This window comes from Dermacentor andersoni, chromosome 11, assembly GCF_023375885.2.
Source record: "Dermacentor andersoni chromosome 11, qqDerAnde1_hic_scaffold, whole genome shotgun sequence".
Classification (NCBI taxonomy): domain Eukaryota; kingdom Metazoa; phylum Arthropoda; class Arachnida; order Ixodida; family Ixodidae; genus Dermacentor; species Dermacentor andersoni.
The window spans coordinates 113,281,522-113,303,026 of record NC_092824.1 but is presented as its reverse complement, the minus strand read 5'-3'; the positions used below and the strand labels follow the sequence as shown (position 1 = coordinate 113,303,026).

At 47.2% G+C, this 21,505-nt stretch overlaps 1 protein-coding gene across 13 annotated transcripts in view; it reads right to left on the bottom strand.

Annotated features, from left to right (window-relative positions):
* Nucleotides 1-3,513: 3,513 nt before the first annotated feature.
* LOC126539500 (uncharacterized) overlaps nt 3,514-21,505 on the bottom strand; it is a 184,970-nt gene continuing 166,978 nt past the window's right edge. For 11 of the 13 annotated variants that reach the window (XM_055075435.2, XM_050186363.3, XM_055075436.2 and 8 more), the window contains 7 exons: nt 19,072-19,222; nt 18,724-18,829; nt 17,470-17,616; nt 15,635-15,836; nt 13,607-14,406; nt 7,893-8,029; nt 3,514-6,626 (listed from right to left, as the gene is read on the bottom strand). In XM_055075435.2, coding sequence (XP_054931410.1) covers nt 6,419-6,626; nt 7,893-8,029; nt 13,607-14,406; nt 15,635-15,836; nt 17,470-17,616; nt 18,724-18,829; nt 19,072-19,222 — 1,751 coding nt within the window. In that variant the 3' untranslated portion in view covers nt 3,514-6,418. Of the gene's footprint in view, nt 6,627-7,892; nt 8,030-8,175; nt 9,622-10,497; nt 10,586-13,606; nt 14,407-15,634; nt 15,837-17,469; nt 17,617-18,723; nt 18,830-19,071; nt 19,223-21,505 lie in introns of those variants that run through there. The other 2 variants (XR_008614270.2, XM_055075444.2) reach the window with 2 other exon arrangements.

Below are 21,505 nucleotides of genomic sequence, written 5' to 3'. Positions count from 1 at the left end.
CAAGCGCGTTCTCAGCCTGACGAACATTCTTGACAGGAATGTAGCAAGCGCAACGTTTTCAAGAAAGGAAACGCAAGTAAGACGGATGACGATTGTTGTTGTGTGGCAAGATATGACCCAAAGGGTGTACATTTGTTTAAGAGTGCAATTTTCTCTCGCAAAGAAAAAAAAAGTAAGAAAAAAAACTGAATCGCTCATTTTTGATGCGGCGATAGATGCCTAGAATCGATTACACCTGGAAATACTTTAGGGATAGTCCCAGCAAGTACAACCTTTGTCCGTAAAGTTTCGAGACTGATTTATTTTCTTCTCTAGAAATGGATTCCCCAAAACAAATGTTGGTGCGCATGTGTAGCGCCATCCTTTCGGGCTAACCTGAGCTATTTATGTTAATTGCTGTGGCAGCCGCTAGATGGCACTACATGTAGAAAAATACTCGAGGGTATGTATAAACAAAGGGCAGATGTACACGGAAAAGCACGAACAGTCTCTCATAGCAAAAGGGTGAAGAGATGCCGGGATAATGAAACATAGGGCATTGTGGAGGTACAACAGGTATGAAGTACTGAGAAATATTTAGAAAAGAATAATGGCGCTGAGGCTTACTTTCGGGAATGCGGTCCTGTGCTTAAGGGCAGAAGTTCAGTCGAGACTGGAAGTAAATCAGAGAGCTGTTGGAAGATTAGCACTAGGCGCCCACGGGAAAACCACAAACGAGGCAGTAAAGCGGGATGTGGGCTGGGCATCGTTCGAAGCACGGGAAGCTCAGAGCAAAATCCTACACGAAAAACGCCTGAGGAAATTGGACGACAACAGGTGGGTAGCTAAGGTATTTAAATACCTATACAGAAAGAGCACTGACTCACAATGGCGGAAAATAACTAGGAAGCTAACCAGTAGAAGGAAACGTTTTATGATAGCTCAAGAGGCAGTGCCCTACTCTTCGAAACTAGGTCAGAATGTCTTAGAAGGCGCTGCTATAAAAAGAAATTTAACGAAGAAGAAGACGCATGTACTGTGTGTGGCAAATCTGTAGAAACAATAGAACGCCTCATACTAAAATGTGATGGTATCCATCCCGATCTCGATGCGGGCACAGTCACGCTTCCCGAGGCCCTAGGGTTCAGAAATAACAATAGTCATGTAAATACATATGCGGTGGAAATTAGCAAAAAGCGATTGGAAGATTGGTGGCTCAAAAGCAGAGAGGAGACATAAGGTTAAAAGTGTAGGTAGACGTATTTAAGGAAACTGGCGAATTTTAATAACTTCCAACACAATTAAACAAAAATAAAAAGCTGAGCATGGTGGCAACTGCCATCACCCCGTTTCAAATAGGACGCTCCTACCTTCCATCCATCCATGCATACGTTGTCACTAGTCTGCGCATTCTACTGTAAGTGAATGTGGAGAGACAGACGTACTCCTCGAACAGCGTGTAAACATAAAATTCTGAGTGAAGCTTGGCAAGACAGCCACACAGACGTATGAGCTCCTTCGTGACACTTACGGCAACGACACATTATCGCGTTTTCGAATGGCACAAAAGGTTCATTTCGGGGAGAACGTCGGTGGAAGACGACACAAGGCAGGGGCGCCCTGCAATCACACGGAATGAAAACAACGTGGCTCAGATCAGGGGGATCGTACAAGACCGCACCATTACAGTCCGCATGCTATCGGATGCTCTCGGCATTGGTAAGACAACATGCCACCAAATTTTGCGTACGAACTTGGGGAAACGAAAGCTGAATGCCAGACTTGCGCGGCACTCACTCACACAGGACCAGAAGGACACGCAGGCATCAGTGAGCGCTGATTTGCTCACCGACGCAGAGAAGGATGCTACATTCGTCGACAGCATCATTGCTGAAGACGAAACATGGTATTTTCAATACGATTCTCAAACAAAGAGTCAGAGCGCCCAATGGCGGTCTACAAGCTCTCCCGTGTCGAGAAAGGTGCGGCGACTGAAGACCAAAACAAAGACGATGCTGATAGTTTTTTTAGATACCAGAGGTGGCACGCACCACGAGTTCGTCCCACAATGGCAGACGGTGAATCAGGAGTTTTATATCTGCGTGCTCCAACACAAGCGTGATGCACTGCGACGCCGTCGCCCTGACTTATGGGCATCTGGACAATGGAGCCTTCTCCACGATAACGCAAGGTCGCACACTGCTCTAAGCGTGACAAAATTTCTCGCCAGGCACAGCATTACTGTACTTCTCCATCCGCCATACTCGCCTGACCTCTCCCCATGCGATTTTTTCCTGTTCCCTCGTGTGAAGAGAGCCCTGAAAGGTCACTGGATGGTGAGCGTGGAGGCCATTCAAGACGCCACAACAAAGGAGCTGACAGTTCTGCCAAAAGAAGCGTTTCCCAACTGTTTCCAAGACCTCAAGAAGCGTTGGAAGCTGTGTATAGACTGCAAGGGAGACTATTTCGAAGGGGTGCTGCACAATTGATTTCAATTTTAAACGCATTTTTCAATGGACTAAGTCTCGGAACTTTACGTACAAAGGTTGTAATTATTCGTGAAAACCGGCACTCCCTCCTCCTCCTACAAAAAAAAAAGAAGGAAATATGACGTCAGGCAGCTGTACTAGATGCAGTTCTGTCGCTGCGAGAGCTTATGTATCACGGCAATGACTGGTTTCAGTTTTTTCTTGTATCTTCGAACCTTCTTCTGGCGCCATTTATGACGCCTTATCAGCCTTTGTTGGCCTAATAATGCAATCGTATTTTTTCGAAGAAAAATAAGCATCAGGACTCTGCGCGCATGCACTATCGTTGCACATGCATAACCTATCAGTCACATGCTGGCCGAATTGGTGCTGTCCCAATCTGCGCCTCCGTGGTGGTTCCCACCAAGCAGCAGAAACCGATCTCGAAGGCCATGCTTTTGCTCACTGCATGTACGGAGGCACATGCGTTTGCGATGTTTGCAGCTCCCGTAAGCACTAAAACTTCTGGTTCTTCTAAAAGTAGCGCCAACTGCCTGCAGTGCCTCCTGTTTTGGTCCAAGGGAAAACGGATGCAAAACGTACGCCCTCCGACATGCCGCACTGTATTATGCGGCCATGAGCCCAACACGTGAATCCGTTAGTTCACCTCGCATAGCATTTCACTTCTTTGCCTTTCCCTTTGTGCAAACAACCGCAACACAGCTTGCTTCGTTGCTTTTTTCCTCATACTACTTACCTATTTAGTCTAATGATGATGAAATCTTCGTCCCGAAAGAGTGCGTTTCGTTGGTACAGTTCCAGCTGAATATTTACTTATTTTTTCAGATTAGCGCTGAGGCCCTACCTACTCTAATGAGTAGGGATCGACCTCGGGTTTACAGATTTGTAAGTATTGTACTCAGACATGGCCTCGGTGTCATGCTATAAGTCGACTCCACTCGTTCAAAGGAAAGAGCACACAGAAAGGGTACAGTTGTGTGCTCGAGATTACTGTACAGCAGGCGCTTACGTGGATGACGATGAAAAACCCCGACCACGAGAACGGTTGACATTGACATCAGGCTTTTATTTACAAGTCATGCTTTTGCAGCACTGAAAATAAAACAAAAAATTGAGTTATATTTAGGAGTATCTCCAGAGCAACGAAATACAGGAGAAGGAAACACCACGACAGGAAGATCGCAGAGTGGGTAAAGATGAATCAACCGCATAAATACTTAAGCATTCTTTGTTCACTCAAGAATATACAGGGTAATCTAGTCACTTTTAAACACAAGTCTTAAAACTAGTAAAAGTAGTTATATTTGGAGTCATTGTGTTATCAGTGTTGCCAATTTCACTGTTTTGCCGTTATATGTAGTTTTTTTTTTTTTTTTGCGCTGCGAAGAGGGAAATTCTTTGCTTGCTGGTGGCGGGTTTTCAGCAGTTTTTATACAATGCTGGCTTCGTTTCTTTGACAACTTGTGCTCCACGTGTCGCAAACATTCTGCTTACCCATGCCCCCAAGGCAAAGAGTGAACTATGATCACCATCCGCAAACAGTGTGCCCCGCGTTTCTTCCTCCGTAGGTGGTATTCAGCTGTGTTATTCTGACAATTCCGTAATGGCACCATTCTGAACCAATTAGAAGCCTCCGATTGGTAGTGGCAGCAATATGGCAGCACTTGACAATATCCGTAACATTGGTTCGTACAAATGCTCGACGTAACTGTGGCGCAAGTGTCTACGGGGGCTGCAAGCACGGCGCTTCAGACAGCATGGGAATGTTGGTTAGTGCATGCATCTGCCTAAACTTGGTCCTTCGGGTTTCAAACGGCTTCGCGACTTTCTGAACTCATTGTCTTCAATAAGGTATGACGTTATAAATTAAATAATCATTATGAAAGCTGTCTAACGTCAGGATTCTAACAAAGAACCTCTATCACAGAAGCCCGATATTGAAACCATTACGCCAAGAACGCAGGCATGAATTTCTCACCGGCAAGCCAGCGAGTTTCGATTTGGCCAACTCAAGTCTGATCGCAGCTTCAGAGCACCGAGTTTTATTGTAGGAAACTATGGTCAAGAATAGCACCCCTAACGATACCACATTGTCGAATTTGCCATATCGTAAGCTCTGATACGCGCTGAGCGGACTGGGAGGGCTGCTACGGCCTCCAATTGGCTTGAAATGCCGCCGTAACATTTTTCACAACATGGCGGAATATGACAGTCCAGAATAGTTTCCCGAGGTGCACGAAAAACGCGACACTCGAAACTAATGCCGACGAACAGATGTTTTGGCCGCCTAATGGGCATCGAGTGCGCAAGTTTGACTGCTTCCAACTGCAGTTGTGGTCGGCTTCGGAGGCGTAACTACACCCCACACTTGCGTGACACATCAGTCGTGCGTAAGCGGGGCCTTAACGGCACTTGCGCCCGTGTACTGCGTCGTCTGCTGCGCTGCTGCTTCACACACGTACGCCTGCACTGAGTGGGCACTGAAAGGGCGCAGCAAAATCGTGCACTAGCTCTTCACCTTTTGAAACGAACGGCGCGGTGCAGCGGGCGCCATTGCTACGCCGCTGGAACGAATGGCGAGATGCAACACCTCGTTAACTTGTTTAGCCGAGTCGAGAAGACTAGCTTTCACTCTTCGCAAATTTCGCTGACCAGCTTTATGGGACTGTCGTGAAACGGCTCTGCTGAATTGCATAAAAACATTCGGTTGATCAAGTTTGCTTTATCAGTACTGGTGCTGCCGTGGTCCGACGCGGATGGATGCCCAGTGTCTTCAGCCATCTGACTGCGATTGGGTTTAAGTTGCACGTTGTCCACTGAGATAGTAAATTCCATCCTAACCGTGCAGGCTGGTCTTAAAAGACGCGGTAAATGCTGTTACACGCTGCCCGAGCATGTTGTTCACAAGGTCGGCACGATAGAAATCTATAGGGTCATCGATAGCATCGAGCCTAAATCAAGCCACGCCAGCAAAGAAGTACGTTTCCGCGCTTCGACGTCGCTCAAAACGCGCTTAATATTGATAATTTATATATTTGATCCCATTGTGGACGAAGAGAGACTTTTCTGCCCAATGTTACTTTTTTGCTACTTCGCTTTATTTAGACGCAATAAAAAAGTTGCGAACTTGATTTCGGTTGTTGTCTGCAGTAAACGCGTTGTTAACAGATTCTAAGTTGACTGGAATGAAAACTAGAACTAAGAACTGTTAGCTTAATGAAACAGAACAGCTTCGTGAAATGCAACAGAACCGCTTCATGAAACTAAATGCAGTGCATACAATTGTCTTTATTTTGATGTTACGGAAAATAAAAATTTACGAAGAGCCCAGCTAACTGCATGCAATCTTGGGACATAAAAACAGATGCAATGAGCATGTAGAGATATTGCATCACATGAAAACCAACATGGCTAAAAGTACAGGGAAATAATATACTCGTCTTACTATATCACTGTTGCACTATGTCACACGATCACTGGGAAAAGCCGACTAACTAATGGCGATTCTAGATATACCGGGACAAACACGCTGACTACACACAGCTCAGCATGTCACTTCTCTGCCACAGTGCTCGCTGGTTGGATACAACCACATTGAGTTTGTTCTTATGCTCATTCACACACACCCCTTAGTGTCACGCACCAATCAGCTTGCCGGACACTGGCGTTCCAGCTAGATTGCAACAAGGACTTGTTGGAATCAAAGGCTGTCCGATATGACAAACACGTGGCCACATGACAGTGCCTTCATGACAGGCTCAGGCAGCAATAGAAAAAAAACAGTTGAGGGATCGAGTAGGTACCAGGAAAGAACATGCTGGACACGAAGTGTATCTTACATTGAGCATGCCGATTATACAGATATAGGAAAAGCCAGGGCAGAATGAAGTGGCGGCAACAGCGACGATGCACAGGTTGTGGCTGAAAGCTATGGGCACGGGTTGTGGCAACTACGCTATCACTGGCTGGTCGAGGATTCCAATGTGATCCCGGTCGCCATTCGTGTACTCCTCGTTGCTTTCCCGGGAAGCGGGCGAAGCGGACCTGGACCATTTTTCACGACCAAAGCCCTCGTCGTAATTGCCTTTGGCTATGAAAAATTGCTTGAAGTGAGGTCCGCAGTACAGCTTCCCTCCGCTGATTGTGTAGCTCTCCAGCCTGCACAGAGAACAAAAACCAGAGCACAGTAAGTGACAGGAACTCCAGGCCTTAGTTTACTGAATCTGACTGAACAGAAAAGGTCAGAGATCAAATATTAGGCGACACTTAAACTACAGTAGAGTTTTGATTTGCTATCAACTGATATTGATCCCTATATGCAAACATGCTGCGTGAAAGCTAGTCCAGGGACAATCTGAGGCATGGGATGTCCATACGCTAGAACATTTCCAGCACTTCAAGAGCCTCTACGGCATGCAGGTTCTTAGGATTGTGCACCGCCATTGCTGCAGCTTGTAGTGAATGTCGCACATGCATCACATGCAACTCCAAGAGGCCTGGCAATTCCTTATGAAAATGATGGAATGTCACGTTAATGGGCAGTACCTGTCCAATAAATGTGTTCTTTGTAATAATGCTGCATCTGCCACACTCACAAGCCTCCTGATTATGAAACAGTTTTGAGTTTAGTGAGAATAATACTCATTTTAGAATGCTTTAACTTAAAGCAATGCGGCATGACACTCAAGCCTGTTCCCTGGAAGCCACATATATACACGAATGAATGTTGCTGCCACGAGATGGGGTCACCACCCAATCAGTGATCAGAATTTTTAGCAGAGGCATTGCTTAGTCATGACGTTTAAGAAAATCTGTCAAACAGCAGCTGTCTATTACCTACAAGGAAAATTTGGCGAATGTTCTGAAAAACGGAAGCACAGGCCAAGGCGCAAAACTGCGAGCTCCTACCTGCACAATATAGAAGTACTTATTCTCTCCATGTCAATATTAAGTTCATCTGCCATGTTGAAGAAATCTTGCACATAAATGTCATTCTGGCAACTGATACATCAAAGACCGTGAAGCTCTATAAGCTTCGTGGTCTTGCATAAGCTCCTACACAAGCCGAGTTGCAGCACCACAACCTCAGCCATACAAATTCCCGGTTGACCTTCAACGTGGAGCCAGTATAATGCGACGTGAAAGAAAAAAATTGCTCCTTAAACAGCGCATATAAATTTCTGTCGATTCCAATGCAATATGCACAACGTAACTCATTTTATTATCGTTGATCATTATGTTTAAAAGTGAATTAGGGGCCCCAACACATGCTTCATTGCATATTGATGTCAACCACATCCTTGCACAAGAACTGTTGCACAACTCCCCTTAACACCGTTACTGTACACATTGTGGACTGTTTAGGTTGCCCTGAATGCATAGTTTCTTCACACAAGCCGACAACTGCATATCTTAAGAGCTTACCTGAGATGGCAACTGCAGTGGCTGCAGCGAAAGCAGTTCTTGTGCATCCGCAGTCCGCTCACCTCCATTCGCTCCATGGGGTAGAGTTTCTTGTTGCATATAGCACATGCCTCGGAGTTGGGAGTTCCTGGAAACTCCTGCAAGCAAGAGCGCGAGAAGCATGCATTGAATTAACATGTAATTACGAATCAATGCAAGGAGGCTTCTGCCGTTGTCAGTAGCCTGCAGCCTCAGTGCCTGCAGCATATATGAACAGCGACAGGAATGATGGAACAGGACAAAGTTAGAGGTACAAATTTTATTTCACCTAAAACAAGCTACAGCATCAGTCATATTGCACTTAAATTTTCACCAAGTAGAGAAGAGATTTATAGAATGATGGAAATCAAGTGACTGAAGAACTGTAATGCAACTGCTGCTAATTAAGAACATAACCACACAGTACGACAGTTGGTAAAAAAAATGTAAACTGCCAGGAACTGGCAGCTATAAGGCACAAATATCAAGCTCTGTTGAGTGTGCCTTACTATCAAAGTGAACCACAACTGCAGGTATGACGAGTACATAAAAATAACCCTTCCAATAGAAACACACAGCATCAAATGCACATTCAAACAGGGTTAGTCTTCATAACATCAGAAAACATACGAAGATGGTAAAAGACAGCTGGATAGAGACTTGCGGTCCCTTTGAATTGACTAAAAAAGAAGGCTCGCAGCCTTTCACAGGCCTCTAAGTAGACAGGGCCTTAAGCATTTGACATGAAGGGAGACTAAAAAATATTAAGTAGAGCTAGATTGATAAATTATTAGTCTAGAAGTATATCACTGTTGTGTGTGCGTCAATGTCACTTTGTTACACAGAATATTGCGATCGAAGGTGCCACTAGTGCTCCTATTTGAATCACCCGTGACAAAATGGACAAATTGACATAACCTTCACGTGACCTTCCTCTACGGTGATCTTTGAATCAACCGGCGCACAGGTCACAGGAGAGGTAACATTGCCCACAATTTGGTGCCTTTCCAATTCTCAATTTCCACAATGTTCTTGCTTCAACAGCGCTGTTCTCGCTAGGAATGACAATTTCATAATTAAAGAAGCCAAGTTTTCTAGCCTAGCTAGACTCAATATTTTGCTTTAAGATACCCAAAATATGTGGCCCTTTCAATCGTCAGACGGCAAGTAGCTTCTCTCAAGCGCTTTGCAAGGTAGGCAAGAATCCTGGTCGACACTAATTGACAAAAAATGCCTTGCACGTGCTCCTCCAAATGAACAAGCAACTTCAGCTAGCACAGTTAGGATCTAATAAATCGTGTGTAGCGATGGCTACATGTAAGTGCACACACATGAAGCTGAACCAGGCACAGGATTTACCAACCACACAGACTAGCCTCTTCGAACATAGAACAGCAAAACCTGAAAAACGGCCAAGCCAATAAGGCATCCTCTGTAACAAACATTTTTATACAAGGAGATACGAGACAAACTTGCCAGTTGCAAGGAGTGCAGGATAGCCAGTATGGGCAACACAATTCTTGCTACTACACAAACTATGTACATGAGACATGGCATAATAGAGCAGCAAGAAAGCTGCTAGAGCAGTCCTGCACATAAGTTTTTTTCAGACATAGCAAAATATTCATTTTCATTCAAACTGGTGGCGATGTCCTCCAATCCATTGTGTTGATGCTGTCCATGGAGGCCTCGAACTCTTTCAGGTCATTTACTGCAAAACACAAAAATATTGGATCACAGCTATTAGACACTACAAACTGGCAGCTGCCTTCAGTAAGGGAACATGCGCTTGGCTTAACTGCCGTGTTGCGAGGAGTAATAAATAGAAGAAAGTATTTTTCATGTAGTTTGAATACCCCAAATATCTCAATTACTGCTGCATTAAGTCCTGATTGCTCTAATTCGGTGAACAATAAGGCATGCAACAAAAATTTGCTGACAATTCACTGACAGTGACTGCAGTTTTAAGGATAGACCAGTATTTCATTGCACAAGCCAAACTGCAATGCAGAAAGTCATCATAATGCTTCATGCAACTAAAGAAAGGAACCAGCACCAGACCAGATGCCATAACAGAAACCAAGTTGAAAAGATTCAGCAGAATGCACTATGGTTGTCCAAAACTAGGCATCGATTGAGATGCGTGTTCAGTGATGTGGTGCATGCCCGATGCAAATTGGCAAAACGATGGTCCTTGCTCTAAACAGGGCAAGGCCAGCATATATAGGCAAGTCCATTGCTAAATAGAACATGCAGCTGGCAGTGGGAGTGTTATTAACCATGCATTATGGAGGTACATGAGTCAGTGCCACCTTGTATGTCATCTGCCACAAGGCTGGACGTTTCCAGACTTGTCAGATGAAAATTCGTGCTATGCTACTGCGTGTTGCCTCCAGAAATGGGCTTGCCTGCACATCTTCAGAATGACTCCTCATGTTTGTCAGTGTCTAGCAGCTGCTATTCAGGTGCAGTTCTCAGTGTTATTTAAAAGTCCACACCTCTTATCTAGGGCTGGTTCCTTACGTAGTTAATGCCCTGAGCCTACATGCTGGTTAGTGCACATGCTTGTGGGGAGAAAGATACTCACCAGCTTCATATTTTTTCCACTCTGGCATTAGTGCACAACTGCACATCTTCCAAACCATGCATCAAAGCAGTGGGGGCAAATGCATTTGCTGGCGGAAAGCAACAAAAAAAAAAAAGAAGCCACAGCACCAAGACAGCATTCAGGTGTAGCAATAATCAACAACTTGCTAATAACTGAATCAGTTAAGGTATGTTTTGTGAGTGAACTTTACTATATTAGGCACTAAAAAAATACATGTGGCTCCTTTCATCACAGGTGCATGATTTGCTTGCGAGACAACTGTAATACAATTTTGCATTAGTGGCTCTATCTCTGTACTTAATACTTCGTCATTTAGAATATGCAGTAATGCATGGACAGAATTAAACCAAACAAGATGCCTGGGATAAACACACGGAATCAACACCATGCAGAAAATTTAGCTAAATAACTTGCAGCCGCATTACAGCACATCAGCACACTGCTCTTACATGCGATGTGGATGAAGTGCTTGTCAAAAAAGTGGTCAGAGAGAGTACGGCTGAGCATCAATACTTGCTTAGCATCATTTAAGCAACCAAAATTTAAGTGGTGCTGCACTATCAACAAGCACGCTGCAATCAGCCTTAAATGATAACCAAGCAGCTCCCAAGCCTGCAAACAGCTGACAAACAAACAGTGACATGCAGTTTGTGCTGAAATGCTCAACACCCACAGCCTTTCAACGTTATGCATTTTTGGCAGCAACACTTCTGCCTACTCCCCATTGAACTGGTTAGTTCAAAAGCAGCAACATGGATCCACTCATGAAAAACTTGCTTTCAAATAGCACTTCCCCACAGAAGCAATTAGGTTCTACAGTGCCTTCCTGTGCTTAACTCGGCACATGCGATTTTAGTAAAAAAAACACCTGGCATACATTTCACCATCTTTGCCAATTAGAAATACAAACAGGAATGTCAGTAACAATGTGCAACAATGCTTTAATGGCAGCTGTGCTATTCTACCTTACACAAGTCGAAAATGTGCAAATATGGTTAACATGCTGAACTTAATACGAAGCTTTAGCTCGGGCTCAACTCCAATGCCACGTTCTAAATACAAGCAAACCACAGAAATGCTCGTGTAACACCTGGACCAATTTCAAAGAAATCTGATGCATTTTAGAGAGGAAGTCCAATGTTAGTGACTTTTGGGAGTACAACACATTTATGACCTTAAATGTTTTTACAAAGATTGCTGGAAATTGATAAGAAAATAGAAGCACAAAGTGTAGAAATCCATAATTCTGCAGTAACAGGTACAGTTTGCAGAACTGCAGTATCTGTTACTGCAGTTATGGATTTGTAAATTTTGTGCTTCTATTTTCTGAACATCTGAAGCGGACAGATTTGATACATTTTCATATTACATGGATCTGTTATGTTTATGACAGTTTTTCAGAAGTGCTCACATAGTGTATTTGAAAGCCATCTATAATACACCAATTTCGCTCGCCTTAGACGTACTATTAGGTGTATTGTGCAGAATAGTGATACATTTATCATTGCCGAGTTACTGTTATAAAAATTCTTATCTATAATGTTCGAACATTTTAATCTTATTTGGAATGCAACAAATATCAAATTCGGTGCAGTGGTTCTCGAGACGAAACTGTTCCTTTCCAATTTATTTAGGTAGGAGCCCAGAAGCTAAAGCTTCCTTTTAAGGTGATACCGTAGACTTGTTAATTCGACTCCGGTAAATTCAATTTTTTGGTTAATTCGATCCCGACCGAAGGTCCCGACCGCCACCCACGCATTTCCAGGAATCCAAGCGCTCGTTATTTCGATCCCAAAATTTACATTCGCCGGCTAATTCGAACTTCAGTCTGCACGCACGCACCTGACCCATATGGAGTCCCCAATACCAACCTCTGGTGGCAGTCTCTGTATCGGCGGTGAGTGAATGCATTGAACGTTTTCCCATTTGCCTATTTTCGATTTGCCCCAGTACTTTCAAGCAAGAATGGTAGCTCACAATATCCGATTACAGCAGTTACCCGATTCTAACAGGCAACTTTTTGTTTTCCGAAGGGAATTTGGCTGAACATTGCCTGCGCGGTGCAAGCGGATACGAAACAAACTGCGTTCGCGCCGTTTGTACGCTTCGCCGCATTACACGCCGGTACTGCAGCAAAGCTGATTTCAATAGGCATGCAGCGAAGCAGACTAACAGGCTGCCATTCGAAAAAATCGGGTGAGCCTTAGATTTTTGCTTTGGTTAGGAGCCCTAAATCATTTCTACTTTAGTTTCCAGCTTCGGACACAAAGTTGGTGCTCGTTTGATTTGGAGGCGTGTCAAACTCGAGAAAATACTGCCAAATGGATCAGCAGCGTGTTCTGGCTTTTTTTCTGCATCGATCAATTCCGTCGGTCCCATCAGAGTCGAATTAACGGAAGTCAATTGTATTGCAATAACGAAGGCAGAAGTTGCAGATCAGATCAGACTTGAAAACAGAACTGCAAGAAATATGTTGTCACGCTACTTTTGTTACAGATGCCTGGAGCTACCAGAACGCGCATTAGGGTTTAATAGAACATTGCAACTCGCTTATTACACCAATGACACTAGAAGCCAGCTGCTCAACTGAGACTGCGGTCAACAAGACTGGGACATTCAGGAGATGTTCTAGAGGTGCAAAGATAGATAAAATACCGGCTTTAATGTTCCAGAATATCAAACTGAGAAACTTCCTCAACTTGTGCCCATTTCTTTAATACACTGCCATTTTATGCATGATCGAAGGTAATGCTGCAGTAGATACGGCGATCATTTAAAAAGACGAGATTCAAATAAAGGAAAGGAGTCCTCACGTTTATGAACGAATCGATAGAGATTTCTAAAATAAAGGTGGCACAGAAGCAGGGGGCAGAGTTGAAATCTGCAGTGTAAAGTAGGGGGATTAGAAGTAGCAATTACTTGGATAATTCATTAATAGGCTCCATGACCTAGCCCAGTCTCACAAAGAATGCACCTAAAGCCTCGCAGCCTTTCCAACATTGGACAACCTTGTATGCATCGGCCATGTGGAGAAACAGGCTCAGCCATTGCATCATTCGACGCAGTGAAGGAGGCACCGCTCACTCACCACAAATCTGTTGACCTTGGGCTTGGGCCTGTGTGCCTCCTGGCGCTCGGACTCGTCCCGAATGGCCTCGAACTTGGCCCTCAGGGTCTTGGCCGTGTCGGCCATGGGCAGACACTCCTCGTCAGCGTTCTCGCCATTCCGCCGGCTCTCGCGGGCCTCGCGCTCGGCGTCCCAGTTCTCGAAGCGCGCCCGCATGCTCTTGGCACGGTCGGCCTCGACGACGATGTCGTCCTCGACGCGGTACGAACACTGCACGATGTCAGGATCGCGCTGGACCTCGGGCGACGGCTCGTGCACGTTGTCTCGCGTATACTCGCGCGGAGGCGTGATCCTCTTGAGCGGCTTGGGACCCTGGGGCGGCTCCTCGCGGCTCGCGTTAACCTCGAGCTCGCGGAACCGCTCGCGCATGCGTCGTGCGGTGTCCGTGACGATGACTTCCTCTGCCGGGTCGGCGGCCCGGACAACGTTGGGGTCGCGCGGGGGCTGGAACTCGGGTGACGGCTCCTTGGCGCTCTCGCGGGGCGGCGTCATCTCGAAGCGCTTGCGCTGCTTGTTTGGGTCGTCCTTGAAGTTCTCAAAGAACTTGAAGCGTTCGGACACCTCTGTGGTGGCGACCTCGACGTCCCGGACGGGGTCACTGGAACGGACGACGTCGCCCGGTGAGACGGCATTCTCCTGAGGCCGTGTAACACTCCAGCGGTTGCTAGGGGAGCGGGCCAGTGAAGCGGAGGGAGCGCCAGACTGGCGGGCCACCTCGGCGTCAAGTTGTTTGAAAATGTTTTTGGCCTCGTGGGCGATCCCTGCAAAGGAGCGGTGAACGCTGGTAAAGTACAACGAGATCCTGCTAATGTATCTAACAGGACATGCGCGCAAGAGTAATAAACTACACTGAGATTTTCCAAGCTCTCCGTGAAGTTCGAAGCAATAAAAAGTCAGTTTCGCCTAAAAAAAAAAAAAAAGCGAAGATTCGGTTCCAATAGCAAATCGTTAGACAGCTGTACAGAGCAATGTTAGTTTTGTCACCTGTAAAACTTGCAGTAAACATTCGCTCACTAACTAAACAAAACCGTTTCGTCTCGTCTTCATTTTCAACGAGCCTTCGAAACAAGCCTTCGAAACGAGAGATCACGCGGTCTCCACCACTAGCCACGCGAGGACAAAGCCCACACGAAGCCACACGCCATCTCGGCACTAAACAGCTGGGCTGGCATGCTCAACTTCATCCATTCTTCCCTCTTCACGCTCACCTCCCCTTCCCCTATCATGCACGACACTGGGCGAGTGGGGTACTTTTCCGTGCGCTACTATTACTCACGCCGATTGCGCGCCTGAAGCGTTTCTGCTGCTGTTCTTTCTCATCTTTCTATTCCCGCTCCCTTGTGCAGCGCGGTTCAGGCGTCCTGCACTGAGAGTTACTGCGCTGCATATTAGCCAATCTTTCACCTATCTCAAACCAATATCTCCCCTGGGCGAGGGGCCCAGGAGAGAGAAGAGAAGCTAGCATCCTTCTTGGCTCACCCTCCGATGTTTTTCCTCGCACCTACAGCAAACGGTGCCGCGAGGCGCGGTAGGATTTTATCGCATGCTAGCTTTATATGGGACATCACGACGACGGCGGAAATTCGCCTGGAGTGGCCCTATACTTGCTATCGCATTAAAATCATTTCACTCGCCGTTCACACGCCATGGCCGTGCATGTACGTGGACGCCATGAATAGCGTCCACGTACCATCACGGACGCACTATGTCACCGCGCTAGTCCTCTACATGGCGGCAAGGCTTTGGGGCCCAAAGTCTCAACAGGGCTCGTTTCTTGCGATTCATCTGCTTCGAAGCAACAGACGTCACAACCATAATGTTTTCGGCGAGCCATCAATCGAAGTGTATATATGTGTGGAAACCGAAGGGCAAGCGGGAAATGAAGTCAAGCCTAGTGATTGCGGGCGCGTGAGGCTGGTGCATTTGCATTTAAAACTGCTGTACAGTTCGTTATAACTAAGTGAATCGCAAGGCGCGCCTCAGACTCACCTGTCTCGTTGAAAACACTGAGCTCCTCCTGCTTCTCGCGCTGGAGGCGCTCAATCTTTTCGGCCTCGGTCTCTTGGGTCACCACACCGGCCTCAAACTTTTCCTTGATGGAGGTGGCCCGAGCCTCCTGGCCCTCCACGCTGATCTGTTCGGCCCGCCCGGCCTGGATACGGTTGGCGTCCTCCACGGCCTTCTGGTATACCTGCGATTCGAGGCACAAACGCGCGCTCTGTTCAACACCAGCGCAGCGATTTCGTTTCCGATGAATAGATACGATGACGCAAATTTAAGTCAAGAGCTCATCTGCTTTTGATTTAACGCGAAGTGTATAGCGAAACTAAGTACGTACACACCTTCGATGTAGAAATTCTAAAGCGCGCGCTTGTCAAACGGGAAAAAGATATACTTAATAAATATGAAGGTTGGGAAATGTACCGACGTTGTTACGTCATGATAGCAAAATGATGTTGAGTACCCTTGCAACAATTTTGTCGCAGTATGATCTCGGATTGCGCGCAACCTCGGAAGCAAAGGTTGCAGTGAACGGAATTTTACTGAGGAAGACTAGTTTCAAGGTCGGATGGGCTATTTTAGAATCTGTTCATTGGAAAACAGGAACACCGCGAAAGACGGCACCATGGTGAAATGGCCAGCACCACCATACACTTGCTGCCGCATCGGCCCACCCGTTCCGTTGATGAGCAGTGGTTGAACGAAGAGAACTCTGCGCTCGGAGCCAATGCCTCAACAAGGCAACTTATCTCTGCCTTGATGAAACGGTGGCTACAGGCTTTGCTCGGGTACCCGTTGATTTATTCGTTCCCGGGGAGCGTTGACTCCTGGGCAGTCGCTGGTCATTCATGAAATACACATGCGTTGGTGAGAGGGCAGAGGAAAGCAGACGGATGACAACGCAAAATGGGAGGTTTGACGTCACGATGTCCTTGGAGTAGGTCGAGTGCAACGAATACTAGCCCTTATTTGCGAGTGAGAAACAAACTGGCACTTTAAAGCGCGCTTTAAAGGGACACTAAAGGAGAATATTAAGTAGAAGTACTAAGTAGAAATACTAAGTAGAAGCAAAATAGAAGTGAGGCGTGCAGACAAAGACACAAGAGTAGAGAAGTGGACAACACGAACGCCATCATGAATCCTTACCAACTAGCTCAGCTTTCTGTCGTACTAAGTCAACGTGAGCAGTTTAAATACCTTTCCAGAAACTTCGCAATGCTTATTTCGTGCCAAGAAAAGAGTTTGCGAGAATTGTATCTGGAGGGTCCGAATACCGCTTTCGAAATTCAAATCTCCCGTCATTCATCCGCGGAGTGGTGACGTCGCATACGCCAGCACGCCCTTTGCTGCCGTCGGCGAGTAAGACGGCGCCCGACAGACGGCGGCACCGAACCAAGACAGAGCGGCGTATTCTCCGCTGCAAGTGCTTTTGGTCAAGTGGCGTAGACCGTTCGGGCATCCCGCGACATCACACGAAAGTTGAATTCTCTGATACTTGAAGTTAGTGCGAGTTTCGCGAGCCAGCAAAACCAGCGCAGCACCACGCGATCAGGCAAGTGCTGAAACGCTAAAGCGTGGGCGGCGCAGAGTCGAGCGAAAAGGAAACCTTTCGTCATCGCCAAAGCGCTTGAATGTCCCGGGGGAGTCTTATGTCCTGCATTTATCTAGATTTCTCGATTATCCAGGCTCTGTAAGCGATAGCACTGACGCCTTAGAGATTCTCGAGCACTAATCTATCACTTTAGCTTGACTTAGTATTTGCCTTTAGTGCCTCTTTAAATTAGCGCCATAATTGTGAAAGTGATTGGCGTGCAGGCACTGACCTGTCGCATGGACTCTGAGCGGCCCAGACACATTTTCTTGCGCAGCTTAGCCAGCTCTTCTTTAGTCTCCTCTGTGCGCTCCTGGTGGCTGTTGACTGCACCGCTCTCCCACTGGCTCTTCAGCGACGAGAGCCCTTCGTAGACGACCTATAAGAACGCGACAAAGGTTCGCACACTGCAACTCAACGACACTAGAAAACGACGTCCCTTAACGAGGAAACGACGTGTGCAAGCGTATATGTTCACGAAATATTACATTATGAATTCTTAGTTTTACAATTTGTGATTAACTGAGGTCGTGGACAATCAACAAATGTGTAAATAGTTTTGGACAAGGGTAAACAGTCATGTACGAAGGTGCCATGTATATAGCAACAAAACGTACGTGGCGCATCGCACGATAGCGACATGCTGAACTTGCGCCGGCCTGGAACCGAACCTCAGTTCTCCAAATGAGAGACGAGCATTTTATCTTGAAGGCAATTCAGCACCTCATCACCGAAAGCACTGCACACGTTGATATGTACCAGTTAAGTAGGTGCCACATCGCCTCCGAAGTATCTGGCACTGCTGCAGGTCTAACCACTTTTTTTTTTTTTTTGCCTATGCCCTACGCCCAAGCTGTGTGCGAACAACACAACATGGCGAAAGCTGAGCCAGGCTTATGCATGAATACATTTTATTTTTCGCGGTGACGAGGCATTACACTGTAGTTAGCGAACGAACCAGTATGGTAAATTACAGGTTTGTCGTAAATTAAACACACAACACAGTTTTAGACCTAAATGCACGCAAAGTTGCACTTAAGCTGCAGACTGTCACGGGCTGGGCAATGTGCAGCACTTCGTTCATGCTGCAGCTGTATTGCGCAGTCAAAGGCGTTCACACTTTGAGAAGGAGTGTATTCACGCACGGCATGCAGCAGCTACAGTCACCTAAAGGCCGCAAGGTCCCTCAACGAAGTAAAATCTTCCCTTCCGGTTATCTTTCGCCATGAATTTAGACGAGTGGTAACTACTTTGCGTCCCTGATGGAGCTGCTGCATTTACGCTTTGAACTGGCTACCACGCCGAACGAGCCCGGTTTAACAGCATGACGACCAACATGAGTCACTGTCCATGAAGCAAAAGCTTGACCTGCCAGCGCTTCGCCTGCCCGAGTGACCTTCGCCCACACGCTGCGTAGTGCATTACGGACACGGGTACCGCTTCTCAACGCGAGCCATAGATGGGAAAGAAAGTTGATAGCAGTTACCTTTTCCTTTGTCCTTGTCTCTCTGACAACGGACGCATCTTCGTCTTCGCTTTCTGCGGGCGAATGGGCATCTCCGTTCCTTTCTCCAGCCGCAACAGACTGGTACCTGGGTGATGCAGAAAAAGAAAGAAATTCATTGCAGAAGTTACATATGCCTAGCACCTTCCAGCTTTACGAAGATTAAAAACAGTTAAGACGTCATTACGGCAAACAGTGGAGTAACCAGAAATATTTCGGGGGGCAGGGGGTACACGGACTTGACCGAGGACCGGGGAGGTAAGGAGGGGTAGGGAGGGAGGGTAGGGAGCCATTAATAAGATAACGCAATGTGGCAGAGTGTATGCGTACTTCTCTAGCCTCTGGAGCAGACTCTCGGAACGTCCTAAGGCAGATCTGTCGGCAACGGATGGCACCGACTCCTGCGGCGACTCGAAGCGCTGCCTGATGTTCCCTAAATCCAAGTTGATGTTGTGGAGGCCGTCGTCAGTCTTAGTGTCACCTGGGAAACAACAAGACATGTGCCACTCAAGTTAAAGCATTGCGCGTAGAGCGCGCGGAACACGTTAAGGCACACGCTGTAGCAAGCGCTGCACGAACTGGTTCGCAGACCCCCTCTCCTCAAGCTTCATTCAAGAAAGCTGCAAGGTGTCCGCGAGCAACCCAGGGGGCACCGAAGTTTGCGAGCCGGTAACGGTTAGTGTAACGGTTTCAAGCGCGTCCATAATCGACGGGTTGGCGCTTGCACTCTTCGAGCATGCGCAGCTAAGTGGTACGGCGACCGAAAATGAGGAAGGCAAAACCTCTCAGTTGACAATCGTACTTGCGCACCGCGTTCTGCACGCCTGCCTTACCGCACCACGAGTTCCTGCGGATTGCAGTCGCAAAATCCGAAAGCGTTTAACTTCAGGATTCTAGGGGCAAATCTAGTTTTCGTCGCCACCTTAGATCCCTCCGCGAGAATTTGTATCAGACCGTCGGAGGGAAATCGCGACGCGACGGGCCCCCTCCACACACGCTCGCAACGCCTGCTGCGGCGCACAGGGGCCGCTCACATTCCGGCGCCATGAGTCAGCCGCCGCTGCGGAACATCGAACAAACACGGGGGCGCGCGCTTGCTTGCCGCGTGCGGCTGTCACGAAGACTCCGCCTGTTGAGTTGCGGAGCGTCTCAAAAGCTGTCGCGCCAAACGCGTAGCTCGGGGTTCCGTGCGAGGCAGAGACCGGGCGCGACGAGAGCTGTATATAGTGGCTGAATGGGCGGAGTGCGGGCGCCGAGTAATTGAGAGAGATGGGAGGACGAGAGTGGTGGAGATTGCGACAATGGGGGCAGATCGGTTCAACCGTTTGAGAAAGGAAACTAGGTGGAAGCGTTACGCAACAGCGTTGAAGCCAAGTCGCACCCGACGCCCGGTCATGTCGCGGTGAGGTTAGAGTCTACCGCCGCCGCGCTTGGCGCGCTCAGCGCACGCTCTTCCGAGAGGACAATGTACCCGACAGCAATACGCAGCTGCCGCACTCGGAAGTTTCGACGTAGGCGAATAATGTACACGTTCCAATAAACGACCGATGATGTACAAGCATATCGGAGAGAATGTGCACAGAGCGGTCGGCAAAATTATGACCTACTGGGAACCAAGCACACTTGGCCGAGCTAGCGCTACCCCAGAAATTATTCAAATATCAATCAAATCATATCAAATAACCTCGTGTGACCACACGAGAATACATGGAACGAATGTGCCCACATGAGAAACTGCGAACGTGGCATGCGTGTCTTTATATTTTTTAGGCAGCACAAAAAAATTCCGCGTAGAACACAATGCCCCCCTTGCAATGCCTGGATAAGGCCAAGTGCCAAGAATTATACCTAAAGTGATCGCGTGGTTCCAGTTGCTCTAGATTGAAGCACAGTGCTCGCCTCTACTAGGCACGAAGCTGTGAGGTGTCATCTGGTTCACCACAAGCTCACCGGAAGTTCACCACGACTACATTGACTTGTCTAATCTTCGTGCTATTACGTTTTACCTGCCTGTGTTGGGCTAAATTTCGAAACAAACGTTTTTTCTAAAGACACAAAGGCAATGAGATTGCGCACGTGCATAACCACTGCGGATTAGCATACATTTATAAGGCAACATGTTGCGAATGATCAATCTGCAAAGCCACAAAGCCGCTTCAAACCAGAAGGACGAGGTTTAGGTAAATCCATGCGTTACCCATGAACCTCAAGATGACTGAACCGCTATGCTTGTAGCTGCCGTAGGAACTAGCGCCAGGATTCCTCCCCAGCGATTTTTGTGGCAAACCACGCTCCAACGGTGCTACTAAAGGTGCTAGACGCTGTGATGTGAACGCAGATATATAGGCTATCATCAAATCCAGGTGTACATTTTCCGTTAAGATGCAACTTCCCACGTGTGAACCGCAACACCGTATGTCCACGAAAAGTACCCACGCACGTGCTCCACATTCTTGATGCCATTCACTGAGCGTCTCGCGTAATATAGGCCAGCAGAGTGCAGTAATGAGCGCTGGAAGCGGCGTTCTGGGAAGGCGCGGTAGGGGACGCCGCGCATCGGACTAGAGCTGTGCATTGCTGTGGAAGCCACGAAGTGTTCAGTACTGCGCGCTCCAGACAGTGTCTTGGTTGGCAGGGTACTTCGGTAAGCGACTGTGCCGCAACTCGGAGCAGTCCGAAAAGCTCAGTACAGCAACTACTGTTAAGAAAAATGCACCCTATAGATGAATTGGTGTCGCTAGAATAAAGTCCTAAGTGTATAGTC